This window comes from Primulina tabacum, chromosome 3 (genome assembly GCF_025594145.1).
Source record: "Primulina tabacum isolate GXHZ01 chromosome 3, ASM2559414v2, whole genome shotgun sequence".
NCBI classification, from domain to species: domain Eukaryota; kingdom Viridiplantae; phylum Streptophyta; class Magnoliopsida; order Lamiales; family Gesneriaceae; genus Primulina; species Primulina tabacum.
Genome location: NC_134552.1, coordinates 34,211,145 through 34,237,383, shown reverse-complemented (window position 1 = coordinate 34,237,383; position 26,239 = coordinate 34,211,145). Strand labels below are relative to the sequence as shown.

The 26,239-nt window shown below is 38.7% G+C and overlaps 1 protein-coding gene and 1 pseudogene across 1 annotated transcript; one reads left to right on the top strand and one right to left on the bottom strand.

The window, feature by feature from the left end:
• Positions 1-2,123: 2,123 nt before the first annotated feature.
• Positions 2,124-2,914, top strand: LOC142541062 (mitochondrial import inner membrane translocase subunit TIM23-1-like). The gene has a single exon (XM_075647598.1). The coding sequence runs from the start codon at positions 2,164-2,166 to the stop codon at positions 2,689-2,691; it is 528 nt and encodes a 175-aa protein (XP_075503713.1). The 5' UTR covers positions 2,124-2,163; the 3' UTR covers positions 2,692-2,914.
• A 776-nt stretch (positions 2,915-3,690) lies between these two features.
• Positions 3,691-26,239, bottom strand: part of LOC142538243 (U-box domain-containing protein 52-like) — a 50,243-nt pseudogene continuing 27,694 nt past the window's right edge.

The window sequence follows — 26,239 nt, the reverse complement described above, 5'->3', positions numbered from 1 at the left end:
TAGCATATTTATAATATAGCATATTTTTTAAAATTCATACTATTGTCTATAATATAATAATCTTATCTATGTTTTGTGGGTTATGCCACATGTGATCAAGAGAAGACGTGAGTAGGAGAATTTGGTAGAAGATAAGATTGAATGATATGTAATTTGTTTGAATTTAAAGACAATCGATTTGATTTTATTAATATGTAATGTGTTTGTGGTGAATTTTTAATTTTGGTGTGGGTCGAGTGGACAAGATTGTAATGTGTGTAGTAGATTTCTAAATTTGGGTCGCGCGGGTGGTAAATTGTTTCAATTTTGGGACAAGTGGGTCGAGTGATAATGTTAGAGGTTTGGTTTAGGGTTTTATTTATGATTTAGTGTTTGGGTCGAGTTTGGGTCGAGATGGGTCGAGTGGGTTGGAAATTTTTGATATTTTTGAGTTTTGATCATTTTATAATATATAATTCACTTTATATATGATTAGAATGTAAATATATATAAAAAATTTATTTGTGTAAACATTAGTTATATGTTATAATTTAAGTATGTTAGTTAAAAAATTAATAACAAGTAGAAGAATATCTCTTATTCTAACAATGTGGGTTGAATTTATACTCGACTAAAAATCTTAACAAATTTTATAATTCCACTAAAATTCATAACAAATTTTATAATAATAGAAATAAAAAAAAATCATAACAAATTTCATTACATATTCACTTTAATGAATATATATATCGAAGCATATGAAATTAATGTTTATTGTATATAAACATTAACAAATTTTATAATTCTACTAAATTTCTTAACAAATTTTATAACAATAGAACTAAAAAAATTCATAACAAATTTCATTACATATTCACTGTAATGTAATGAATGTATATCAAAACATATGAAATTAATGTTAATTTTATATAAACATTAACAAAATTTATAAATGTTATAATTATACTAAAATTTTTAACAAATTTTATAATAATATGCTTATCGACCCATCTATTACAATATATTAAAATTTATATAGATTTTACAATATATATATATATATATATATATATATATAGGTCGAGAAGCCAAAATTATGCTTCTCGACCCATCTCGATCCACGCGACCCACCAAAATTGGGTCGCGTGGGTCGAGTATAATCTCGACCCAATTTTGTGATGAGTCATAACCTTCGATCCAGTTTTGATTGGAATTGTTATAATTCTTAGCATATAAAATTAAATTACCAAATTGAGTGTACTGCATAAAATATTCTATCTCTTTCTCATTTAAAAATGATACAATCTTCTTACAGATTTTAACTTATCTTGATCCTAAAGTTAACTTCCATTCAAAAAATTGATCCCTTCCAAATTTAGCGGGAAAGTAAACCTGTAAAAAAAACAAAAAGATTATTAGTTGTATAAATTTAAAACAAAACAAATATTATTAATTGTAAAAATTTAAAATTAATGGGTCGTGAAGTCTTCACATCACGACCTTCGGTGGGTCGTAAAGCCCACGACCCTAGGTTTTGGGTCATGAAGCACCCAACAAGTGCTTCACAACCCCAGGTTGGGTCGTGAAGCACTCAACCCCAAGTTGGGGTTGTGAAGCACCAAGTGCTTCACGATCCTGGGTCGTGAAGCCGTGGGGTCGTGAAGACTTGTGCTTCATGATCCTGGGTCGTGAAGTCGTGGGTCATGAAAGCTGTGCTCCACGACGCTCGGCTTCATGACCCAGGGTGAAGCTCTTCATTTTGGGTCGTGAACACTGACGAATACCAATAAATTTCATATCTTAAAATAAATTTTTTATCAATACGTGATTTTCTTGTTGGATTTGTTGTAAAAAAAAATAACTTGTAGATTTATGGTTAATTGTTAGCCAAAAAATGAGATAATGGAAGATTGAGAAGAAAATGATTTTTTGTGAAGATAAAGAATGAAATGAGATCTAGGATTGAGTCCAAAAAAATAAAAAAATTGAGTGGAGTAAGTTTTTTTTATTTAATTAAATTATAAATTTTATTATATATAAAATTAAAATATACTGATAAAAAAATTAGTTTTTAAATAAATTTTAAACAAAAGAAAAAAATGTAAATTACATTCACTTTCTTTTTCGTGACTCCCTTTTTCCTCATTTCCCCCCTTGGACCCGAGCATAAACCCTAGAACGATCATGGCTCCAAATAGCGACGAAAACGATTCAAATCGCCGACTTTACAACCCTTACCAATCCATGTACAATCTCCCCACCTCCCCTGAATACCTGTTCCAAGAAGAGTCGCTCGCTCAGCGCCGCTCCTGGGGGGAGAATCTCACGTATTATACGGGAATCGGGTACCTTGGCGGCGTTTCGGTCGGCGCCGTCAAGGGTATTGTATCCGGAGTTAAATCGATTGAGCAGACCGATACATTGAAGCTGAAGGTGAATCGGATTCTTAACGGATCGGGGCATGCGGGTCGACAGGTGGGTAATCGATGCGGTGTTATCGGGTTGATGTATGCGGCTCTTGAGAGTGGAATGGTGGCGATTAGAGATACGGATGACGTAATCAACTGTGTCGTTGCGGGGTTGGGGACTGGAGCTCTTTACAAGGCGGCGGCGGGACCAAGGTCTGCGGCGGTGGCCGGAGCCATAGGTGGCGTGATTGTAGGGATTGCTGTTACGGGGAAGCAGGCGTTGAAGCGATACGTGCCCATTTGAGTAATATTTTTTCATTCGCCGACAATTGTGATGATCACAACGCGTAATCAAGAAACTGGAAGATTTTTCTCTCTGAAGCATCAATTTTGAGTAGTATCTAGCAATTAATTAAATAGATATGGAGTGTAATATTGATTTGAATGTAGAAGACATGGTTTTGTGAATAAATTCCTGGAACTATTTATGACGGCAATCTATGAAATTTGGTTCATTAATTTGTTAAGAGGGGAGTATTATGTTTTCACATTCAGGTCCTCCATTTCATTGAATTCTCTGGAGGGCAATATATGAATTGAAACGATTGGTGTTTTTTGTGTCGTTTCAATGTTGTTTTGGGCTCTGAAAGTGGCTTTGCCCGGTAATTTTTTTCGAAAGCTCTATCTTGTTATGACGTTTTATTCAAGTTTTACAGTGCACAAAAATTGTCAAACGTGCTCATTAAACGTGATACAGCTGTTTCACACTTGAAAAATATCCAGGGATAAAGTTTTTTTCGATGTTGCAATTGATGATCAACAATTGAAGGACATTGCTGATGTACAGTTCTTCCCTGGATGTTTTGGATTATTCTTCTTCGCATATTTTTTTTGGGGGGTTAGCATCTGTATGTTGAATGGAGCATATTGTCTCCTGAGCTTTCTTATGATGTGGAATTCATATGCACCTTTATACTGTTTCAATAATTTAATTTTTCTTATTCTTGCATTGGTAGCTTGGTGATTTAATACTCCATAATCCATATTCAATGTCTCAAAATCTGTATCATCTTCCCTTGCATTTATTTGAATGGATGACATATTTAGATAAGATTTCAAAGTCTGCGATTTATGTTATATATTTGTATGTAGGTGTAAAAATTTTAAAGAATTGGTGATTGACTTTTGCAAGTTTTCATGATTTCATGTGCATGGGAGCTACAAATCTCTTCACATCAATTGCCTCGGGCACTTTGGTGAATTGTGATTATGAAAATCTACCGATTTTGAATGACGTGTAAACTGGTAACACTATTGAGTCGATTATAGTGATAGACAGAAGCCAAAGAATTGAAAATAAGGAATTCAACAGACTTTATGGTTGTTGGTCAATAGTTATGAAAATAATAGGAATAGAATTATTGAAATACGAAGTTTATAATAGTTTTATTTTAAAGAAATTGTGTTCTCTTTCGATAAAGTTTCTTTGCTAGATTTCTAATTGCTTTATACCAAATTGTTTGATGATTCAGTTGACTATTGGTTAATAAGATGAAAATAAACCTTTAGATAGCATTTCTCGAGTTTCTTTGCGACACAAAGGAATAAATTTACACATAAACCTGGAATTTAGAAATGGAAAGTTAATCTGCATGCAGTCTTTGCAAGGTAGGCTATTATAATATGAAAAGTACCCAGCAATCATGCTCTTAATATCATTCAATGTACTCACCTCAGGGATATAACAAAGAATTTGATTCAGACGGATGTATGGACATATGATTAAGAATTTCCCTACTGATCCACATTTTTTAGTGTTGAGCTAGTGCTGCTTCCACTTCCAGATGTGTAAATGCAAGGAGTTTCCATTTGGATTTCAGGATTGGTGTTCGTTGTTTTCGTAGTTGAACATGTAAACACCCTTCGTTATTGCATTAATATATATGAAGTGATGCTAGTATAGTAGTATTTGTTACATTTGATACTGAATTCTGGCTGACATTACTTGAAGACGGGCTTTCTATTTGAAATCCTTTACGTTGAAAATCCGTACCACCAAATTCCGTCTGAAAAACATGGCTTGAAGGTGAGGTTTGTCCGAACCTTTTATCTTGTGAATACAGATGATAAAATCTCTTTTCGTTTTAACTTCTGATCCCAGCTCGGGTAGTATCATGGAATCAAGATCTGGCCTGTCTTTTCTTCTCAATTCGCAGCAATTTAAGGCCACTTTAGCTAAGGATAAAACTTCCTTAACTGGCCAGTCTTTCAGCTTATGGTCCAGAATCTTAGCAAAATGATCTTCCTCAACTGCATTCTCAACATAATGTGTTAGGCCCATTGCAGGTTTGGCTATCATGATCTGCAGCTGCATTACACCTAACGAACATATGTCTGATTTTGTTCCCAGCATTCCTGTTTGGTGGTACTCTGGATCAATGTAACAGAATGTTCCTGCAGGTGCTGTCATACGATACTGAATACCAACCAAATTGGGTAGAATGAGCCTTGATAGGTCAACGTCACTAATCTTGCTCGTGTGGTTTTTGTCTAAGTTAATGTATGCAGGTTTAAGGTCACGTTGCACGAGTGGCTCTAGTCTCATTTGATCAAGAAAATTAAGGGCAGTGGCGATTTCTCGGCTATTCTGATATGTCCATAAGAAAGGTGGAGTGCCATTTCTGGAATTAAGCATGACTTCTAAGATCCTGTTTTCCATGTACTCATACACCAGGCAGCGATGCCAAAAGGATTACCATATGGGGTGCCTCATCTGACTCAAAACCTCAACCTGTCGGATGTAAGAAAACATAAATTATGTGATCTTTTAAATGTGGCAGTATCGTTGCGTCACTATTTTGTACTTGAATGAAGAAATACCCCTCTTTGGAATTGCTTTTGGCCTTGTTATATGTACGAGCTCAAAATTTTTTTAGCAACAGCTGTGTGATCTGAAATAGCTTTATAAAAATGCCCATACCCCCCTTCACCAATCTTTTTGAACAAGAGAAGTTATTTGTGCAATTTCAATTTCATGAATTAAGTACCTTCAATATCGAATCAAACAGAGGGTTAATGCATCAATTGCCTTCTGCTTCTCTTTGGTTTCGTGAAACGTCCCTACCTTTTACATTGCTTTTAAATTGAATTAGATAAATTTATATTTTTTTCTCAATGACACTCTTTAAATAATCCAAATCTAAATTACTTAAAAATTAATAACTACAGAAAAAATAATAAAGTCGTAAACTTTCAACCAAACTCAAAACTAACATCTTCAGGAATAGCATGAAGATTTTAAATCCTCTCAAAACTCCTCATACGCGTAAAAGTCATAAAAATATTTTACGTACTGTTAAATCATCAATTGTGTGAAAAAACTAGCAAGGTCCTCGGGTTTCAGTGTATCATCAGTCCAGCAAGTTCAGTAATCAAGTCCCCTTGTCTCAACGAAAATATCCTCACTTGCATCATTCACACCTAGCGAGTCTAATGAGTCAATAAACTTTAACCATAATAACAAATAATACTTACACATCTACATGCAACAGTGAAAATTACATTAATAAAATAATTTTAACATTAACATTGTATAAGCTTAAACATTTCCTTTGATCTTTATACACATACATTTCCTTTTTGAGAGAAATCAGTTCATTAATTGTGATCATCCTTTCATCTTTCGGTTGATTGATCAATCTCAACTGTAACCATGGTACCAAGCGACGGGGCACCAATAACACTTTTTCGTTGACGGGGACACTAACAACCACTTTTTCGTTACTGGACCGTGACCTATGGAAATCCAGTGTTGGGTTCCCTAGGGCTTTGTACCTTACGAATCCCCATTTCCTTACCATTACAATCAAGTCACTTCATTCAAAACATTTTCATCATTTCCATCACTTTATAAAAATACATGCATAAATATCATTTTCTGAAACGTCTCCCCTTTTTATTGTTTTAAAAGTACTAGATTTTTTTTTTAAAAAAAAAAAAAACCTACCCACTAGGCCGAACCCTCAACATACATGAAAATATTTTACCCTTTAAAATAAAACATCAACCAACTAGCATTTTAAAAGTCAAGTGAAATAGTCATAAAAATGAAATCGTCAAACGATTATCAAACCTAAAAAGCAATAAATTTGAAAAGTATAGTTCATACTAAACCTCTCAAAATATCTCAAACACGTAAATAAATAGTCTTAATATCTTTAACGTAAATCATGAATCATAAATGCGGAAAAGTAGAAGCTCTGGTCCTCGGGTTGTGTGCACCTTCAGTCCAGTCAGTTCATCCATCAAGACCTCCCTCAAACTCACCTGCATCCATCACACCTAGTGAGTCTAAAGACTCAACACACTTTAATCTTTATAACAAATAATACGTATAAAATCGCATGCAATAGTGAAAATACTTTTACGTAAAAATAACTTTTTCGTGAGATAAACCTTAACATTTTTCTTTCTTTTTCCTCAACATGACATGACATAAAACATTTTTCATGATCATAAACATTTTCTTTTTTCCTTTATTGAATTCAGATCGTTAATTGTGACTTTCCTCGAACCTCAAAAAGTCGATTGATCCATCTACATGAAACCGCAGTACTGGGCGGCGGGGGACACCAGCAACACTCTCAACGGTCAACTGGGCCCTGGCCTATCTTCTTTCGAATAGAATACCATCGTCGGGGCTCCCTTTGGGGCCTTTTCCCAAAAATGGGCTCCCTCTAGGGTCTTCTCCCCTCACGATATTTCCATTCTTACCTCAAACCTCATACCTCAATAGTCACAATTACTTCACTTCCTTCAATGTTTACATTCTCATTACTTTATAAAAATCATACATAACATAACCTTTTTGTTTTTAATACCAAGCATGCAACATATCTTTTAAATGTCTTCCTTATATCATAAAAATCCAATAGACATTTAAAAATCATAATTTCATAATGTAAAATTTCATAAAAATTTACAAATAATCATAATATCATAAAAACAACATTTAGAACACTGTCATGACGTTTACTAATTTCTAGGTGTAAAATGACCGTTTTACCCCTGGACGTGACATTTTACGTTTTGACTTTTTTCATGATTTCATTGACTCTAACATGTCCCAAATAATTATTTAAGATTAAATTAAAATTCTCATAATTTTATTTAGCTTAAAAACTAGGCTTTTTAATTAATTCATGATTAATCGTTTTGACGGTGTTTTAATCCCGAAAATCCCAAACTTTAATATAAAATTCCTAAATTCAAAATTTAGTTTTTTTATATTATTTTAGCCCTTATGAACCACGACTCGACCTCCGTGAGCCATTTTTCAGTTTATTTTAATTTGAAAAACCCTATTATGACCAATAAACTTCGACCCCGAGCCATCTTTCGATTTTCTCGAGTCGCCCTCGAACCATGTTGAACCAAACTCTGAACAACCCACTAGAGTACCCTACTGGACCCTTAGCTCCCTTAGAAACCATCCCAAACCCAGAAACCGAAGCCCTTACCCCCCACCTATGCTGGCCGAGAGTTGCAAATTGCATGGACTCTAGTTTCATGCGCCTAGGGACCTAGCCGACGCCTCAGCACCCAAACCAACCTCTAGTGCACCTTCGTAGGACCCTAATGAGACACCCTAGCCCAGCCCGCGAGCCATGGACAGAGCCCACGACCGTGCACCAGCCGCGCAAGTCTGCGCACTACCCTCTTCTCTCGGGTAGGAGTCCTAGTTAAGTAGGACTCCTCCCAACCCTCACGACTCCAGCCCCAACCGAGTTAAGGCTCACTCCTCGACTGAACCATGTCCCTGGCTAGCCTTGACCACAAGCCAAGACCAAGCCAGCCCCCTTGTTCACAAAACCCGAACCCAATGACCTTATGGCAACAAAAATGATTCTCGCATGGTGCTTGTTGTGCATCATGTTTTTTGCGTTTAGGACCCTTTTAAAATCATTTATAAACATCTCTTGATCATATCCTAACATCATGGCAGCCCCTAACATGCATAAAACAGTTTATTGGATCCAAAGTCATGAGTTTAACACCTATAAAAGCAATAATCCGAAAATACAGAAAAATAACTTTATGTTCTTCATGCATACAATATATAAAACGATATTACGACATGATGGATAATAAAAAGAGATGTATGGCGTGTCTTTACGTTTTAAACGCACGAATAAACGTTGACGACGAAGAACGGGGGACGAGGAGACGATGGCCTTGATGCTTTCCTTTGAAAATCCGACAATTCTTCTTCAAAATAAGTTTTGTGTGTATCGTGTACGGGGGTGGGGAGACTTTCAGAAAATGGGGTGAGAGTTTGAGTTGAAAAGTGTAGGGTTTACATATATTTATACACAAGTTAAAACATCAATTAAGGTTTAGGCCTATAAACAAAGTTTAGGTCCATTAGTGCTTGGTTAGGATTTAATTAAAATATTAAAATAGTTTTAGTAAAATAAGTTTGTGAATTTATTAGCCGGGTTGCTCATAATTTCGTATTTTTTGTTGAAAAACCAACACCGATAAAATTTACGTCCCGGTGTATAAAATCATCTCAAAACCTCATATTTTCAAAAATATGAAAAAGAAACACTCATATTTTAAATAAATAAAAACAATTATTTAATAAAAACATTTTCTATTTTTCAGCTCTCGGTCTCTATTCCTCGATCACAACTCGAATATCTTTTAAAAATATATTTTAATTCAACCGTGTATAAAAATATATTTTAAACATGTCAATATGCACAACATAATTAATTTATGCAATTAAAACATTTAATTAAAATACAAAGGAATTTAATAATTGCATGCATGTGGTTCGCGTGTACCTTCAAATTTTCGGAGCGTTACAATCATCCGCCCTTAAATTGAATTTCATCCTCGAAATTCGATTATCCTTAATAACCCGAAGTTTAGACTTAGTTCTAGTATCCCAAAAATCCCCGCTTTCGCTGCGCTACTCTGGTCAAACTTAAGTTCTAGAATGTCCTTACGTCTCCTTGATCCCAATTAATTTTACCTTCTAAATCCTTATTTTCAAATCGCAACTTAAAAAGACCCAAATGACTTAGTTATATTACTATTATAACCTCGAATTTCAATTTTTCTTACAATTCTCAATATTAAAAAATGGATGACCATGCTTATCGTATATTATTTTTCTTATTTTATATCCAAAATATTCATCAATCTATCAAATTTCAATCTTAAATCCCAAACACATCCGCCAACGCTTAGATTTTTCAAGCTTAATATTGATTCATCCTTAAAAACCCATGATCAACATTCCTTATAACACTATAACCAAGATATCCCAACGTTCCAAATATTCTTAAAAGTCTAAATAATCGAAAACTCTTATCAATTAACCCATTCAATTCTAACTTATTGTCAAACTAGTCCCCAAGTTCCTTAATTATTGCAAAATAATTTCTTAATTTCCCCAAAAATTATCCAATTGATCCTTAATTTCGAAAATCATACGATTAACCAATAAGTTCTTGGCATTCTTAATTTATTTCTAAAGGTTTCCCATAACATAATTTGAGTAATTTAAACTTATTTACCCAAAAATCAATCCCTATAACCAATCTTACACTTCCATCAAAACTTAAAATCCCAATTTATACATTTTCTTACTCCCAAGTCATTGCAAATCCTCGAATCATTATTACTTATGAGTAATTCCCAAAAATTAATTCATCTAGTAACCCCGAATCATCAATATTTTCTTAGAAAATCTACATGTGCCAAAAGCGTTCATAATATTCACGATTAACTTATAGCCCAAAAAGTAGAACGTCAATAATAAAACCCAAAAATCAACATAGTCCAATTCCACCATGAAGCCAACATGCGTTGAAATCAAATAATTTCTTATTTCATGTCGTATCACGTATAAACATTTCAAAGCATAAAAAATATATATTATCATGAAGCTATTAAACATGTGACGTAAACATATAATTCATGTACTTATGCAGGTAACATCATAAAATCACATAAAACATAAAAACTTACAAATTTGAGGCTTGATGACTGATCTTTCCAGCGCTGACTGTAGAACCCGTAAATCAGTCTACGTATAAGCCATGCATAATTCTAGATTTTTAAAATTTAATTGACTTCATTGCATGATTATTTTAAATGCATTTCATTGAAGTTAATTATTCATTATTTCAGTTCATTAGTTTGATTTTTAACATTTCAGTTATTTCAGTGAGGCCGGACTAGAGTTGGAGTTTTGAGATAGAATTTAAGATCCAGAAAATATTTCCAGAAGTTAACTTAGCTAGCAAGTAAGTTCATTTAAGTTAGAAAGGGAGGTTTGAGGATTTAATTTAATTATTTGAGGTGATTAAGAAATGAGCTCATTTAAGTTACTTAATTAAGGGGTTAGCTCACTAAATTATTTAAAGGATTAGTAAGGCTTTCAAGGATTATTAGTTGACTAGATAACAATATTTCCCCTTCATTTTATTGCAATTTTCGGCCCCCATAGTTGCTAGACAATTTAATTGCCAACTCAGCAACCTTTTGACCATTTCTTTGCATGTAAGTTGTAGGATAATTCTAGGATTTTTTAGAGCACAATTTAATTAAATTAATGGACATATCCTAGACTAGAAAACAAGCAAAAATCGGCCACTACCTCTAGAAATATCCACCAACTCATTTGATATCAAACTAGAATTCAAAATTTAAAATGAGAAGACTTGGTCTTGGATCTTCCTTATATCTTGCACCCACTTCCTTCACCCTCCTAACCATCTTTTCCCCCCTCTCCTTTTCGAAAATTCAGAGTGAATTCAGACTCATTTTCAGAGGTAAAAATCGTGAGGTACATAGCCAAAAAGAAGAGAGAAAAAATCGAGAGCAAGGTAAGGTAGAAAAGGAAGCCACTCCGTCTCCTCCGCGCCGTCTCGTCTCTTCTTTTCGTTTTCATTTCAAACGATAACCAGGCATGTCTAGATTCTTTCTAAACCTCAATCAAGTCATATTATCATTTATTTTTTTGTACATGATCATGTTTATTCAAGCAAAAATCGAGATCCATGTCAAAACTTTTGAAAACAACACATGCAGAATTTTTTTATATTTCTTGGCAAGCTTCACGTTTTTCTTGGTTTGTGAGTTTCAGGTGATTGGTTCGACTCCAGGCTCCCAAGGAGACCTCAATACATGTAATAGGATGCATTAGGATCAGATTGGTCCTTTCGTTCAAGCCCCTGGTTGCTGGAAATTCAGAAATGGACAGCAACTTCTCATTTGGTCCATTTGAGTTTCGAAATTCAGCTTGTTGGCAAGGAGGAAGGATCTGATATTGGCTGCCCTAGGGGCCTATATCCATGGTTAGATCACTCCCCTAGCATGTCTAAGACATGACTAAGTTGCCCTTTTGGTGGCTTGGTCCATGGCTCATCGGTTTTTAATAAAAACATCACAACCGCCCCTATGTCCCTTCGGCCCTTACAATTTCAGCATATACGGTTTCGGTTTTGGTTGCTTGGTATGGATCTTGGTTGGCATATGGCCCTTAGCCACGGTTCATACCATGCTCCTAGATGTCTAGATCGTGCCATGGTCAATCAAATGGCCACTGGAACGTCGCAAGACATCGATCTAAGCAAAACACTACACACGCATGCACGTTGGTTCTCGGTTTGAGTTTCGGTTGAGTTATGGTGTGATGCGGATTGTGGCTGGTCTAAGGCCCTTAGCCATGGTTTGAATCATTCCTTGGGATTTTGGTAAGAGTCTCTGGTCGGTGGTTCACGCCCAAATGGCCGGTAGTCTCGAAAACAACACAAGTTACACGATTGTACAGTTGCTGGAATTTTACAGCAAGTTGCTGTGACGGTTCGGTGGCTCGTTTGAGTTTTCGATTGGCTTTTAGCCTATGGCCTTGGACTGGACGATGCCCCTTTGAGTTGGGAAGGTCATGTTTTTGACCGTTTGTGATTCGGTTCATTTTTGAGGTCGTACGAGAATTTACGGTGCGATGTGCCAAATTGACTCTCGAAAGAGCGTTTCGTGTTTTGGCCTCCATTCCACCTAGATTTCAACCCTATCATTTGAGGAGCATTATTTTACGATTTTTCAGCGTATTTTAATCATGACTATACGTCGGTTCGGTGTCGGTTCAGGTTGGCTCGGAGTCATGATTAAATGTGAAGTCATTAGGCGTCATAATCGCATCTTTTGAACTAAATTGCATAGTTGGTCAAGTTTAAGCTATTGCATATTTTTCATGGCACAGTTAGGTTGCAGCGAGCATGGGGACGATCCAATCCAATCCAGTTGGTAAAATTACGGGACATTTTCATTATGCCAGTTAATTATTTTACGTGCATTAAATAGAAAATGATTATTTTGAGATTTATGCGATATGGCTTGTGGTTCATTCACTATGTGGGAGTGTTATTTTATACGGTCGCCAGTGACCGATCAGTTCAGTATGGTACCACCCGGTCGCCAGTGACCGGCCAGCTCAGTTCAGCTTCAGCCTCCCCGGTAGCCAGTTACCGATCAGTTCAGCTTAGTGCAGGGGCCACAGGCGTAAAACGTAATCTCAACAGAAAATTTTACCAGTTATTTCAATACAGGCTCCAAGGAGCAAACATTTTTTTTACTGTAATTATCAGTTCAGTTATGCACGTATTATGATTGCTCAGTACAGATTATTTTCAGCATGTCTCAGGACAGGATATGTTATCTCATGCATATTTTAATTCAGATTTTTACTCGTTACCTGCGATATATGCATGCTGAGTCTTTAGGCTCACTAGACTTGATTGTTGTAGGTACTGATGAGGCCAGGGCCGAGGGCGGGGACCAGTGAGCCAGCTTGGGTTGGCAGTAGTGGCACCCGAGGACCTCAGAGCAGCAGTTGTTATTTTATTCCGCAAACATTTTATCAGTCGTTGGATATTTTTAAATTGTGATTTTTGGCAAACTTTATTTTCTTCCGCTGCAATATTTTGGAATATTGAACTTGATTCACCAGTGATTTTATGAATGAGGCCATTTAAGTTCTTTTAAAAAGAAAATTTTTAATTTTCCGCAAATTTTCAAGCAAGAAGTTTTAGGGCACTTTACAATTTGTATCAGAGCGGTGGTTTTGTGTAGGGTTTCACTACTACTGACCGCGAGAAGCTCACGAAGCCACGTCTTCGGTCTGTAAGTTTTTCAGTTCAGCATTTTGTTCAGCATTTCAGTTAAAGCATGAATTATTTTGTCAGCATGCTTCCAGATTTTCAGTATTTCAGTGTTCATTTAAAATAAATTATGAAATTACGCATGTTAGTTACGTATGGGTTATGTTGGAACAGTATGCCCCCTAGACGCATTTTAGAGCGCAACAGAGAGGAGGAGCCTCGTCGAGAGGACAGGGAGGAGCGTAGACCGGAGGGAGACCTACCACCTCCTCCACCACCCCCACCGGACATGAGTGCCCAGATGTTAGCTGGGATGGCACAGTTTTTCGCACAGTTTGCGGGGAACAATGCCGCAGCCGCAGCCGCAGCCGCAGCCGCAGCCAGGCCGACAAGGCCCGAGGCTGTTTATGAGCGATTCATGAAGATGCGCCCGAAGGAATTCTCTGGGACATCTGACCCCATGGTTGCCGAGGGATGGATCAAATCCCTCGAGGTCATCTTTGAGTTTATGGAGCTGGGGGACGCAGACCGAGTCCGATGTGCCACCTACCTGTTCACTGGAGACGCCCGCTTATGGTGGGAAGGAGCTTCGGTAGCCTTGACTTTGGCTACACTTTCATGGAACCGCTTTACGGAAGTTTTCTACTCCAAGTATTTTGCTGAGGAGGTTCGCACCAGGCTGACCACCGAGTTCATGAGTCTGAGACAGGGCGATATGACGGTTACGGAGTTTATCCGTAAGTTCGAGAGGGGCTGTCACTTTGTGCCCCTGATCGCGAATGATGCCAGAGCCAAGCTGATGCACTTCCTAGTGGGTTTACGGCCGATCTTGCGCCGGGATGTTAGGGTATCTGACCCTGCTACTTATGAGATTGCTGTCTCCAAAGCCCTAGCCGCAGAGCAGGATCTGCGGGATATCGAGAGGGATCGCCAGGGCAAGCGCCCAGCCCAGGTACCACACCGCCCTCCTCCTCATCAGCATCAGCAGCAGAACAAGAGGCCTTTTTATGGACCGCCTCGAAGCAGAGGCCAGCAACAGCAGCAGCAGCGGGGACGCCCAGCCCCGAGGACTTATGAGCACCCAGTCTGCCCCAGGTGCTCACGCCGCCATCCTGGAGCATGTATGTCTGGCTCAGGAAAGTGTTTTAAGTGTGGCAGTCCAGACCACATGTTGTTGCAATGTCCTCAAAGGAATCTGCCTACCCAAGGCAGAGTTTTTGCTCTCCATGCCGCGGAAACCAACCCGGAGACTATGTTGTTGATAGGTACCTTTAAACTTTAAGTTATTATTTGAATTTCCGTGTTTTGGGAATCGAGATTTAGATTTGAACTTAGAACTGTTATAGGATTGCATGCTCTACTCAAATTTATTTTGGGGAAAATTAAGCTAGAAGAACCTTGACCTTTGCATGTCTATAAGTTTAGATCTTGTAGTGGGATTCAACTTAGAGTTCCGATCTTTCAGGGAGAATTTTTATATCTTGTTCTGCTACCAAGGCCTTGATAGATTCAGGGGCCACTCACTCGTTTATTTCGGAGGTCTTTGCAAACTTTCTCAAGATCCAGACCATTGGGCTAGATACAGCCTTTTCAGTAGTGCTGCCGTCAGGCGAGGAGATGGCAGCCACAAATGTTATCCGAGATATAGACCTTGAGTTGCACGGTAATCTTGTTTATGCGGATCTGATCGTGCTACCGATGCCAGAATTTGACATCATCCTAGGGATGGACTGGCTATTGAGGAACAGAGTGTTGATAGACTTCCAGCAGAGATCTGTTCTTGTCCGACCGCCTGGAATGGAGCAGTTCTTATTTGAGCCGGACAGGTACTTTCCTTTACCGCGCATTATTCCGTATGTTCAGGCTAAGAAACTCATGCATAGAGGGTGTCGGGCATTTCTAGCGACCTTTTTATCTGTCCCCGAGGAACCCAGCCAGTCAGCCTCAGATGTTCCGATTGTCAGAGATTTCTTAGACGTTTTTCCCGAAGACGTCTCTGGTATGCCACCCGAGAGAGAGGTGGAGTTTTCCATTGAGCTTATGCCAGGTACGGCTCCGATATCCAAAGCGCCGTACCGACTAGCACCGACAGAGATGGCAGAGCTTAAGAAGCAGATTCAGGAACTTCTCGACAAGGAGTTCATTCGCCCTAGTTTTTCTCCATGGGGCGCGCCAGTCTTATTTGTGAAAAAGAAGGATGGCTCGATGAGGCTTTGCATTGACTATCGGGAGTTGAACAGGGTTACGGTGAAGAATAAATACCCACTGCCGAGGATTGAGGATCTGTTTGACCAGTTGCATGGAGCTTCGATTTTCTCCAAGATAGATCTGCATTCCGGTTATCACCAGTTGAGGGTGAGAGATGCTGATGTTTCGAAGACAGCTTTCAGGACTCGTTATGGTCATTACGAGTTCCTTGTGATGCCGTTCGGTCTGACGAATGCGCCAGCGATCTTCATGGATCTCATGAATCGCGTATTTCAGCCATACCTCGACCAGTTTGTGATAGTGTTCATAGATGACATTCTCGTCTACTCCAAGAGTCGGGAGGAGAACAGCAGACATCTGACCACAGTGTTGCAGACATTGCAGAAGCACAAATTATTCGCAAAGTTCAGTAAATGCGAATTCTGGTTAGAGAAGGTGGCGTTCTTGGGCCATATTGTCTCCAGCAGTGGTATTGAGGCAGACCCCGCAAAAGTTGCAGCAGTCAGAGATTGGGTTGTGCCTCAGAATGCATCCAAGATCCGCAGTTTTCTTGGGTTGGCAGGATATTACAGGAAGTTCATTCAGGGATTCTCATCCATTGCCGTTCCACTCACAGCACTGACCAAGAAAAATGTGAAGTTTGTGTGGAGCGAGGATTGTCAGAAGAGCTTCGATACTTTGAAGCAAGCTCTTATCTCAGCACCCGTTTTGGCTGTACCGTCAGGATCCGGTGAGTTTGTTCTGTATACCGATGCTTCGAAGCTTGGTTTAGGTGCAGTTCTGATGCAGCATGGGAGAGTGATAGCGTATGCTTCTCGACAGCTGAAAATCCACGAGAAGAATTACCCTACCCATGATCTGGAGTTAGCGGCCGTAGTTTTTGCCTTGAAGATTTGGAGGCACTATCTGTATGGAGAGAAGTGTCAGATCTTTACTGACCATAAGAGCCTCAAGTATTTCTTTACGCATAAGGAGCTGAACATGCGTCAGAGGCGTTGGTTAGAGCTTGTGAAAGACTACGATTGTGACATTAGCTACCACCCGGGTAAAGCTAATGTAGTTGCGGATGCTTTGAGCAGGAAAGTCGCAGTGATGGCTCATTTGACGATTCAGAAACCTCTTCAGATCGAGATGCAGAGGTTTGATCTTGAGACTTATCCTCGAGGTAGAGTTCCTCGTCTATCTACCTTGACCATTCAGTCTTCCCTTCTTGACCGTATTCGCAGTGGTCAGTCAGCAGATGAGCAGTTGGCACAGTGGAAGAAGAGAGATGAAGCCAAGGGCAGTGTCTTGTATACAGTCAGCGACGGTATTGTGAGATACCGAGACAGGATGTGGGTTCCTAGCAGTGGTTCTATCCGAGCAGATATTCTACCAGAGGCCCACATGTCCCCGTACTCTATTCACCCTGGGAGTACGAAGATGTACAAAGATCTGCAGCTATTGTATTGGTGGCCAGGGATGAAGAAGGACATCAGGCGTTTTGTATCCGAGTGCCTGACTTGCCAGTTAGTGAATGCCGAGCATCAGAGACCAGCAGGTTTGCTCAAGCCTCTTCCTATTCCCGAGTGGAAGTGGGAGAACATTACCATGGACTTTGTGACCGAATTGCCGAGGTCAGCCAAAGGATCGAATGCTATCTGGGTGATTGTAGATCGTCTTACCAAATCAGCGCACTTCTTGCCTATTAAGACGACTTTCACCATGGTTCAGTATGCAGAGCTGTATATCCGAGAGATAGTCCGACTTCATGGTATTCCGGTTTCGATCGTATCCGACAAAGATCCCAGATTCACTTCCTCATTTTGGAAGAGTTTGCATTCGACTTTGGGTACGAAGTTGCTGTTTAGCACAACTTTCCATCCGCAGACAGATGGACAGTCGGAGCGAGTTATTCAGATTTTGGAGTATCTTCTTCGCGCTTGCGTCATTGATTTCTCAGGGAGTTGGGAGTCGAACTTGCCACTGGTTGAGTTCACCTACAACAACAGCTTCCAGTCTTCTATTGGTATGACTCCTTTTGAAGCACTGTATGGCCGCAAGTGCAGATCTCCTGTTCATTGGGATAAAGTAGGAGAGAGAGCAGAGTTGGGTCCAGAGATTGTCCAGCAGGCAGCAGAGGTAGTAGTCAAGGTCCGTGATAGGATGAGGACTGCTCAGAGCCGACAGAAGAGTTATGCCGATCAGCGAAGGAGAGAGTTAGAGTTTGCAGTGGGCGATCATGTCTTCGTGAAAGTGGCACCTATGAAGGGTGTCATGAGATTTGGGAAGAAAGGGAAGCTCAATCCGAGATTCATTGGACCGTTTGAGATCCTTGACAGAGTTGGGACGCTTGCTTATCGTGTGGCTCTTCCGCCGAATCTGGCCGGAGTACACAATGTCTTTCACGTCTCCATGCTGAGAAAGTACATGGCGAACCCTTCGCATGTGCTGAACTTTGAGGCGTTGCAACTTACTCCGAACCTGTCTTATGAGGAGAGACCAGTGCAGATCCTAGACCGGCAGGAGAAGAAACTTCGGAACAAGTTGGTTAAGCGAGTCAAAGTCAAATGGCTCAACCATTCAGAGGAGGAAGCTACGTGGGAGTCTGAGCCGGAGATGAGAAGTCGATATCCTGAGTTATTCGGTGAGTTCTAATTTTGAGGACGAAATTTCTTTTAGGGGGGGAAGGATTGTAGAACCCGTAAATCAGTCTATGTATAAGCCATGCATAATTCTAGATTTTTAAAATTTAATTGACTTCATTGCATGATTATTTTAAATGCATTTCTTTGAAGTTAATTATTCATTATTTCAGTTCAGTAGTTTGATTTTTAGCATTTCAGTTATTTCAGTGAGGCCGGACTAGAGTTGGAGTTTTGAGATAGAATTTAAGATCCAGAAAATATTTCCAGAAGTTAATTTAGCTAGCAAGTAAGTTCATTTAAGTTAGAAAGGGAGGTTTGAGGATTTAATTTAATTATTTGAGGTGATTAAGAAATGAGCTCATTTAAGTTACTTAATTAAGGGGTTAGCTCACTAAATTATTTAAAGGATTAGTAAGGCTTTCAAGGATTATTAGTTGACTAGATAACAATATTTCCCCTTCATTTTATTGCAATTTTCGGCCCCCATAGTTGCTAGACAATTTAATTGCCAACTCAGCAACCTTTTGACCATTTCTTTGCATGTAAGTTGTAGGATAATTCTAGGATTTTTGAGAGCACAATTTAATTAAATTAATGGACATATCCTAGACTAGAAAACAAGCGAAAATCGGCCACTACCTCTAGAAATATCCACCAACTCATTTGATATCAAACTAGAATTCAAAATTTAAAATGAGAAGACTTGGTCTTGGATCTTCCTTATATCTTGCACCCACTTCCTTCACCCTCCTAACCATCTTTTCCCCCCTCTCCTTTTCGAAAATTCAGAGTGAATTCAGACTCATTTTCAGAGGTAAAAATCGTGAGGTACATAGCCAAAAAGAAGAGAGAAAAAATCGAGAGCAAGGTAAGGTAGAAAAGGAAGCCACTCCGTCTCCTCCGCGCCGTCTCGTCTCTTCTTTTCGTTTTCATTTCAAACGATAACCAGGCATGTCTAGATTCTTTCTAAACCTCAATCAAGTCATATTATCATTTATTTTTTTGTACATGATCATGTTTATTCAAGCAAAAATCGAGATCCATGTCAAAACTTTTGAAAACAACACATGCAGAATTTTTTTATATTTCTTGGCAAGCTTCACGTTTTTCTTGGTTTGTGAGTTTCAGGTGATTGGTTCGACTCCAGGCTCCCAAGGCGACCTCAATACATGTAATAGGATGCATTAGGATCAGATTGGTCCTTTCGTTCAAGCCCCTGGTTGCTGGAAATTCAGAAATGGACAGCAACTTCTCATTTGGTCCATTTGAGTTTCGAAATTCAGCTTGTTGGCAAGGAGGAAGGATCTGATATTGGCTGCCCTAGGGGCCTATATCCATGGTTAGATCACTCCCCTAGCATGTCTAAGACATGACTAAGTTGCCCTTTTGGTGGCTTGGTCCATGGCTCATCGGTTTTTAATAAAAACATCACAACCGCCCCTATGTCCCTTCGGCCCTTACAATTTCAGCATATACGGTTTCGGTTTTGGTTGCTTGGTATGGATCTTGGTTGGCATATGGCCCTTAGCCACGGTTCATACCATGCTCCTAGATGTCTAGATCGTGCCATGGTCAATCAAACGGCCACTGGAACGACGCAAGACATCGATCTAAGCAAAACACTACACACGCATGCACGTTGGTTCTCGGTTGGAGTTTCGGTTGAGTTATGGTGTGATGCGGATTGTGGCTGGCCTAAGGCCCTTAGCCATGGTTTGAATCATTCCTTGGGATGTTGGTAAGAGTCTCTGGTCAGTGGTTCACGCCCCAATGGCCGGTAGTCTCGAAAACAACACAAGTTACACGATTGTACAGTTGCTGGAATTTTACAGCAAGTTGCTGTGACGGTTCGGTGGCTCGTTTGAGTTCTCGGTTGGCTTTTAGCCTATGGCCTTGGACTGGACGATGCCCCTTTGAGTTGGGAAGGTCATGTTTTTGACCGTTTGTGATTCGGTTCATTTTTGAGGTCGTACGAGAATTTACGGTGCGATGTGCCAAATTGACTCTCGAAAGAGCGTTTCGTGTTTTGGCCTCCATTCCACCTAGATTTCGACCCTATCATTTTAGGAGCATTATTTTATGATTTTTCAGCGTATTTTAATCATGACTATACGTCGGTTCGGTGTCGGTTCAGGTTGGCTCGGAGTCATGATTAAATGCGAAGTCATTAGGCGTCATAATCGCATCTTTTGAACTAAATTGCATAGTTGGTCAAGTTTAAGCTATTGCATATTTTTCATGGCACAGTTAGGTTGCAGCGAGCCTGGGGACGATCCAATCCAATCCAGTTGGTAAAATTACGGGACATTTTCATTATACCAGTTAATTATTTTACGTGCATTAAATAGAAAATGATTATTTTGAGATTTATGCGATATGGCTTGTGGTTCATTCACTATGTGGGAGTGTTATTTTATACGGTCGCCAGTGACCGATCAGTTCAGTATGGTACCACCCAGTCGCCAGTGACCGGCCAGCTCAGTTCAGCTTCAGCCTCCCCGGTAGCCAGTTACCGAGCAGTTCAGCTTAGTGCAGGGGCCACAGGCGTAAAACATAATCTCAACAGAAAATTTTACCAGTTATTTCAGTACAGGCTCCAAGGAGCAAACATTTTTTTTACTGTGATTATCAGTTCAGTTATGCACGTATTATGATTGCTCAATACAGATTATTTTCAGCATGCCTCAGAACAGGATATGTTATCTCATGCATATTTTAATTCAGATTTTTACTCGTTACCTGCGATATATGCATGCTGAGTCTTTAGGCTCACTAGACTTGATTGTTGTAGCTACTGATGAGGCCAGGGCCGAGGGCGGGGACCAGTGAGCCAGCTTGGGTTGGCAGTAGTGGCACCCGAGGACCTCAGAGCAGCAGTTGTTATTTTATTCCGCAAACATTTTATCAGTCGTTGGATATTTTTAAATTGTGATTTTTGGCAAACTTTATTTTCTTCCGCTGCAATATTTTGAAATATTGAACTTGATTCACCAGTGATTTTATGAATGAGGCCATTTAAGTTCTTTTAAAAAGAAAATTTTTAATTTTTCGCAAATTTTCAAGCAAGAAGTTTTAGGGCACTTTACACTGACGGTGACACAACCCTTTACAGGACCTTTGCTCTGATACCAACTGAAACATCTCCCCTTTTTATTGTTTTAAAAGTACTAGAAATTTTTTATTTTTTTAAAACCTACCCATTAGGCCGAACCCTCAACATCCATGAAAATATTTTTATTAAAATATTTTAACCATTAAAAAAAACATCAACCAACTAGCATTTTAAAAGTCAAGTGAAATAGTCATAAAAATGAAATCGTCAAACGATTACCAAACCTAAAAAGCAATAAATTTGAAAAGTATAGCCCATACTAAACCTCTCAAAATCTCTGAAACACATAAATAAATAGTCTTAATATCTTTAACGTAAATCATGAATCATAAATGCGGAAAAGCAGAAGCGCTGATCCTCGGGTTGTGTGCAACTTCAGTCCAGTCAGTTCATCCATCAAGACCTCCCTCAAACTCACCTGCATCCATCACACCTAGTGAGTCTAAAGACTCAACACACCATAATCTTTATATTAAATAATACGTATAAAATCGTATGCAACAGTGAAAATATTTTTACGTAAAAATAACTTTTTCAGACATGCAAACATAAACCTTAACCTTTTCCTTTCTTTTTCCTCAACATGACATGACATAAAACTTTTTTCAAGATTATAAACATTTTCCTTTTCCCTTTATTGATTTCAGATCGTTAATTGTGACTTTCCTCAAACTTCAAAAATTCGATGGATCCATCTACATAAAACCGCAGTACTGGGCGCCGGGGGACACCAGCAACACTCTCACCGGTCGGCTGGGCCCTGGACTATCCTCTTTCGAATAGAATACGATCGTTGGGGCTCCCTCTGGGGCCTTTTCCCAAAAATGGGCTCCCTCTAGGCCTTCTCCCCTCACGATATTCCCATTCTTACCTCAAACCTCATACCTCAATAGTCACAAATACTTCACTTCCTTCAATGTTTACATTCTCATTACTTTATAAAATCATGCATAGCATAACCTTTTTGTTTTTGAAACCAAGCATGCAAAATGTCTTTTAAATGTTTTCCTTATATCATAAAAATCCAATAGACATTTAAAACTCATAATTTCATAATGTAAAATTTCATAAACATTTACAAATAATCATAATATCATAAAAACAACATTTAGAGCACTGCCATGATGTTCACTAATTTTTAGGTGTAAAATGACCGTTTTACCCCTGGACGTGACATTTTACGTTTTGAATTTTTTCATGATTTCATTGACTCTAACATGTCCCAAATAATTATTTAAGCTTAAATTAAAATTATCATAATTTTATTTAGCTTAAAAACTAGGCTTTTTAATTAAATTCATGATTAATCGTTTTGACGGTGTTTTAATCCCGAAAATCCCAAACTTTAATATAAAATTCCAAAATTCAAAACTTAGTCTTTTTATATTATTTTATCCCTTATGAATCCTGACTCGACCCCCGTGAGCCATTTTTCGATTTATTTTAATTTGAAAAACCTTATTATGACCTATAAACTTCGACCCCGAGCCATCTTTCGATTTTCTCGAGTCGCCCTCAAACCATGTTGAACCAAACTCTGACCAACCCGCTAGAGTACCCTACTAGACCCTTTGTTCCCTTAGAAACCATCCCAAACCCAGAAAGCAAAGCCCCCACTCCCCACCTATGCTGGCCGAGAGTTGCAAATTGCATGGACTCTAGATCCATGCGCCTAGGGACCTAGCCAACGCCCCAGCACCCGAACCAACCTCTAGTGCACCTTCTTAGGACCCTAATGAGACACCCTAGCCCAGCTCGTGAACCCTGGACAGAGCCCACGACCCTGCACCAGCCGCGCAAATCTGCGACCTACCCTCTTCTCTCGGGTAGGAGTCCTAGTTGAGTAGGACTCCTCCCAACCCTCACGACTCCAGCCCCAACCTGGTTAAGGTTCGCCCCTCGACTGAACCATGCACCTGGCTAGCCCTGACTACAAGCCAAGACCAAGCCAGCCCCTTGTACACAAAACCCGAACACCATGACCTTATGGCAGCAAAAATGATTCTCGCATGGTGCTTGTTGTGCAGCATGTTTAGTGAGTTTAGGACCCTTTTAAAATCATGTATAACCATCTCTTGATCATATCCTAACATCATGCAGCCCCTAACATGCATAAAACTGTTTATTGGATCAAAGTCATGAGTTTTAACACCTATAAGTGCAATAATCCGAAAATACAGAAAAATAACTTCATGTTCTTCATGCACACAATATTTAAAATGATATTACGATATAATGGATGAGAAAAAGAGATGTATGATGTGCCTTTGCATTTTAAACGCACGAATAAACGTTGACGACGAAGAACGGGGGACGAGGAGACGATGGCCTTGATGCTTTCCTTTGAAAATCCGACAATTCTTCTTCAAAAGAAGTTGTGTGTGTATCGTGTAAGGGGGGTGGGGAGACTTTCAGAACGTGGGGCGAGTGTTTGAGTTGAAAAGTGTAGGGTTTACATATATTTATACACTAATTAAATCACCAATTAAGGTTTAGGCATATTAAGCAAAGTTTAGGCCCATTAGTGCTTGGTTAGGATTTAATTAAAATATTAAAATATTTTTAGTAAAATAAGTTTGTGAATTTATTAGCCGGGTTGCCCATATGTTCGTATATTTTGTTGAAAAACCAACACCAGTAAAATTTACGTCCCGTCGTATAAAATCATCTCAAAACCCCATATTTTCAAAAATATGAAAAAGCAACACTCATATTTTAAATAATTAAAATCAATTATTTAATAAAAACATTTTCTATTTTTCAGCCCTCGGTCTCCGTTCCTCGATCGCAACTCGAATATCCTTTAAAAATATATTTTAATGCAACCATGTAGAAAAATATATTTTAAACATGTCAATATGCACAACATAATTAATTTATGCAATTAAAACATTTAATTAAAATACAAAGGAATTTAATAATTGCATGCATGTGGTTCGCGTGGACCTTCCAATTTTCGGGGCATTACATTTTCTTTTAAACCAAACATGCAAAACGTCTTTTAGCATTCATCACTTATTCATCATAAAATTCAATTACCTTTCATAATAAACATTTTTGGGATTCATTATAGTTATCAGGACATTGACAGGATTCCTAACATTTTTCAAGTATAAAATGGTCGTTTTGTCCCTGAAACCCTAACTTCCTTATCTTACTCATGGATCTTAAAACTTCGACACGAGCCAAACCAAACTTACCATAACACCTTAAAACACACCCTTAATAATTTCTTAGACGTAAACTTAAATCCATTGAGTAAAATTTCGTAATTTGTTTTAAAGTTTGGACCGGAGTCTCGGTTTTAGCCCAAATCAACCCGAAACTTAACTAAACTTTCTTAAACTTTAATCATAGCTTAATAACATATAACCAAACCTTATACAACCCAATTCAAACCATTTAGAACCCTTAATAAAACCTGGAACCTTTCTGAATTTTCTGCACTTATTTCGGCCAAACCCTAGCCCTTACCAACACATGTTCCTTCGATCCTAGTCCCAAATCAAAGAAACCAGACCCTAACCATCTACCCTAGGACCATGAACAAACCCATAGAACCCTCTTGGATCAGCCCTAACCAGCCATGCACGTCCTGGTGCATGGTTCACACCAAGACCTGTGCGACATGGCTAGATCGAGTCCTAGCCATGTGCCTACCCATCCACACTCATCCAGGCCGTGTATGGACCATCATGGCTCATGGCTTAGACCCTCACGAGCCCAGCCCCTTGCCTGGACAGCCCCTACACATCTCCCCACTTTACAAATCCTCAAACCACACCTAGCCCTTAAAAACACAAACCGATCGGCCCTTATCCTTGCACCATACTAGAACCAACCAGACCTGAATCTTGCACCTAAGGGCCCTTAAACCTTTTTTAATTCGAGCCCCTAACCACCAAAACCTGGCAGCCCCTTCATATCATCAAGAAACATCATGAACTTGAAAAAAAATCAAGATTTTATGCAAGAAACCAAGAAAAACGTAAAGAAATCATTTGATCTATAATATGCCATGCAACACCATGTAAAAATACATAATATAATGTGAATTATGAGAAAACGAGGGTGTAAGGCATGTCTTTGCGTGATTTACGCACGAATATTCGAGTCTAGACACGAAAGAGCAATGCCGGAGGAACGGGGAAACCTTTGCTGATTTTTCCTTCAAAACCGACGTGAGAGTGCCCGTGGACGTGTTGGTGTGCGGGTGCTGCTAGGGTGGAGAACTCTAGTTTATTTAATTTTTGTGCGTGAGATTATGCAGAGTAAAAAGGCTTGGGAGTCAAGGCTTTGACATAAATACCTAGATATACCTCTAGGCCCATTAGACTTAGTATAATAGGCCCATTAGTACGTAGGAAAAATAAATAGTTGAGGAAATTTTCCTAAAAAATAACCGAGTGTCCGAAAAGTTCTTATTTTAGTCAAAAATTGATTGCCGGTTTGAAAAATGACTCGAGATGTAAAAAAATATCAAAAGACACTTTTTTTTATTAAATTTAAATATTAATTATATCATATATTAAATAATTAAAAATAAATATTTGATAAAAAAGTTTTTCCTTTACAGTCATCTGTCTCCGTTTCCAATCACGCCTCGAATAATCTTGAAAACACTAATTTATGCATTCTAATAGGATTTCCTATTTTTAACATGTAAACATGCCTATCACGGTTGATTAATGCAACTAAAATAATTTAATTAAGCATTTCCTATATTTT

Excerpts from the sequence above, each read along its gene's own strand:
- LOC142541062 (XM_075647598.1), top strand. The coding sequence starts at position 2,164 with ATGGCTCCAAATAGCGACGAAAACGATTCAAATCGCCGACTTTACAAC.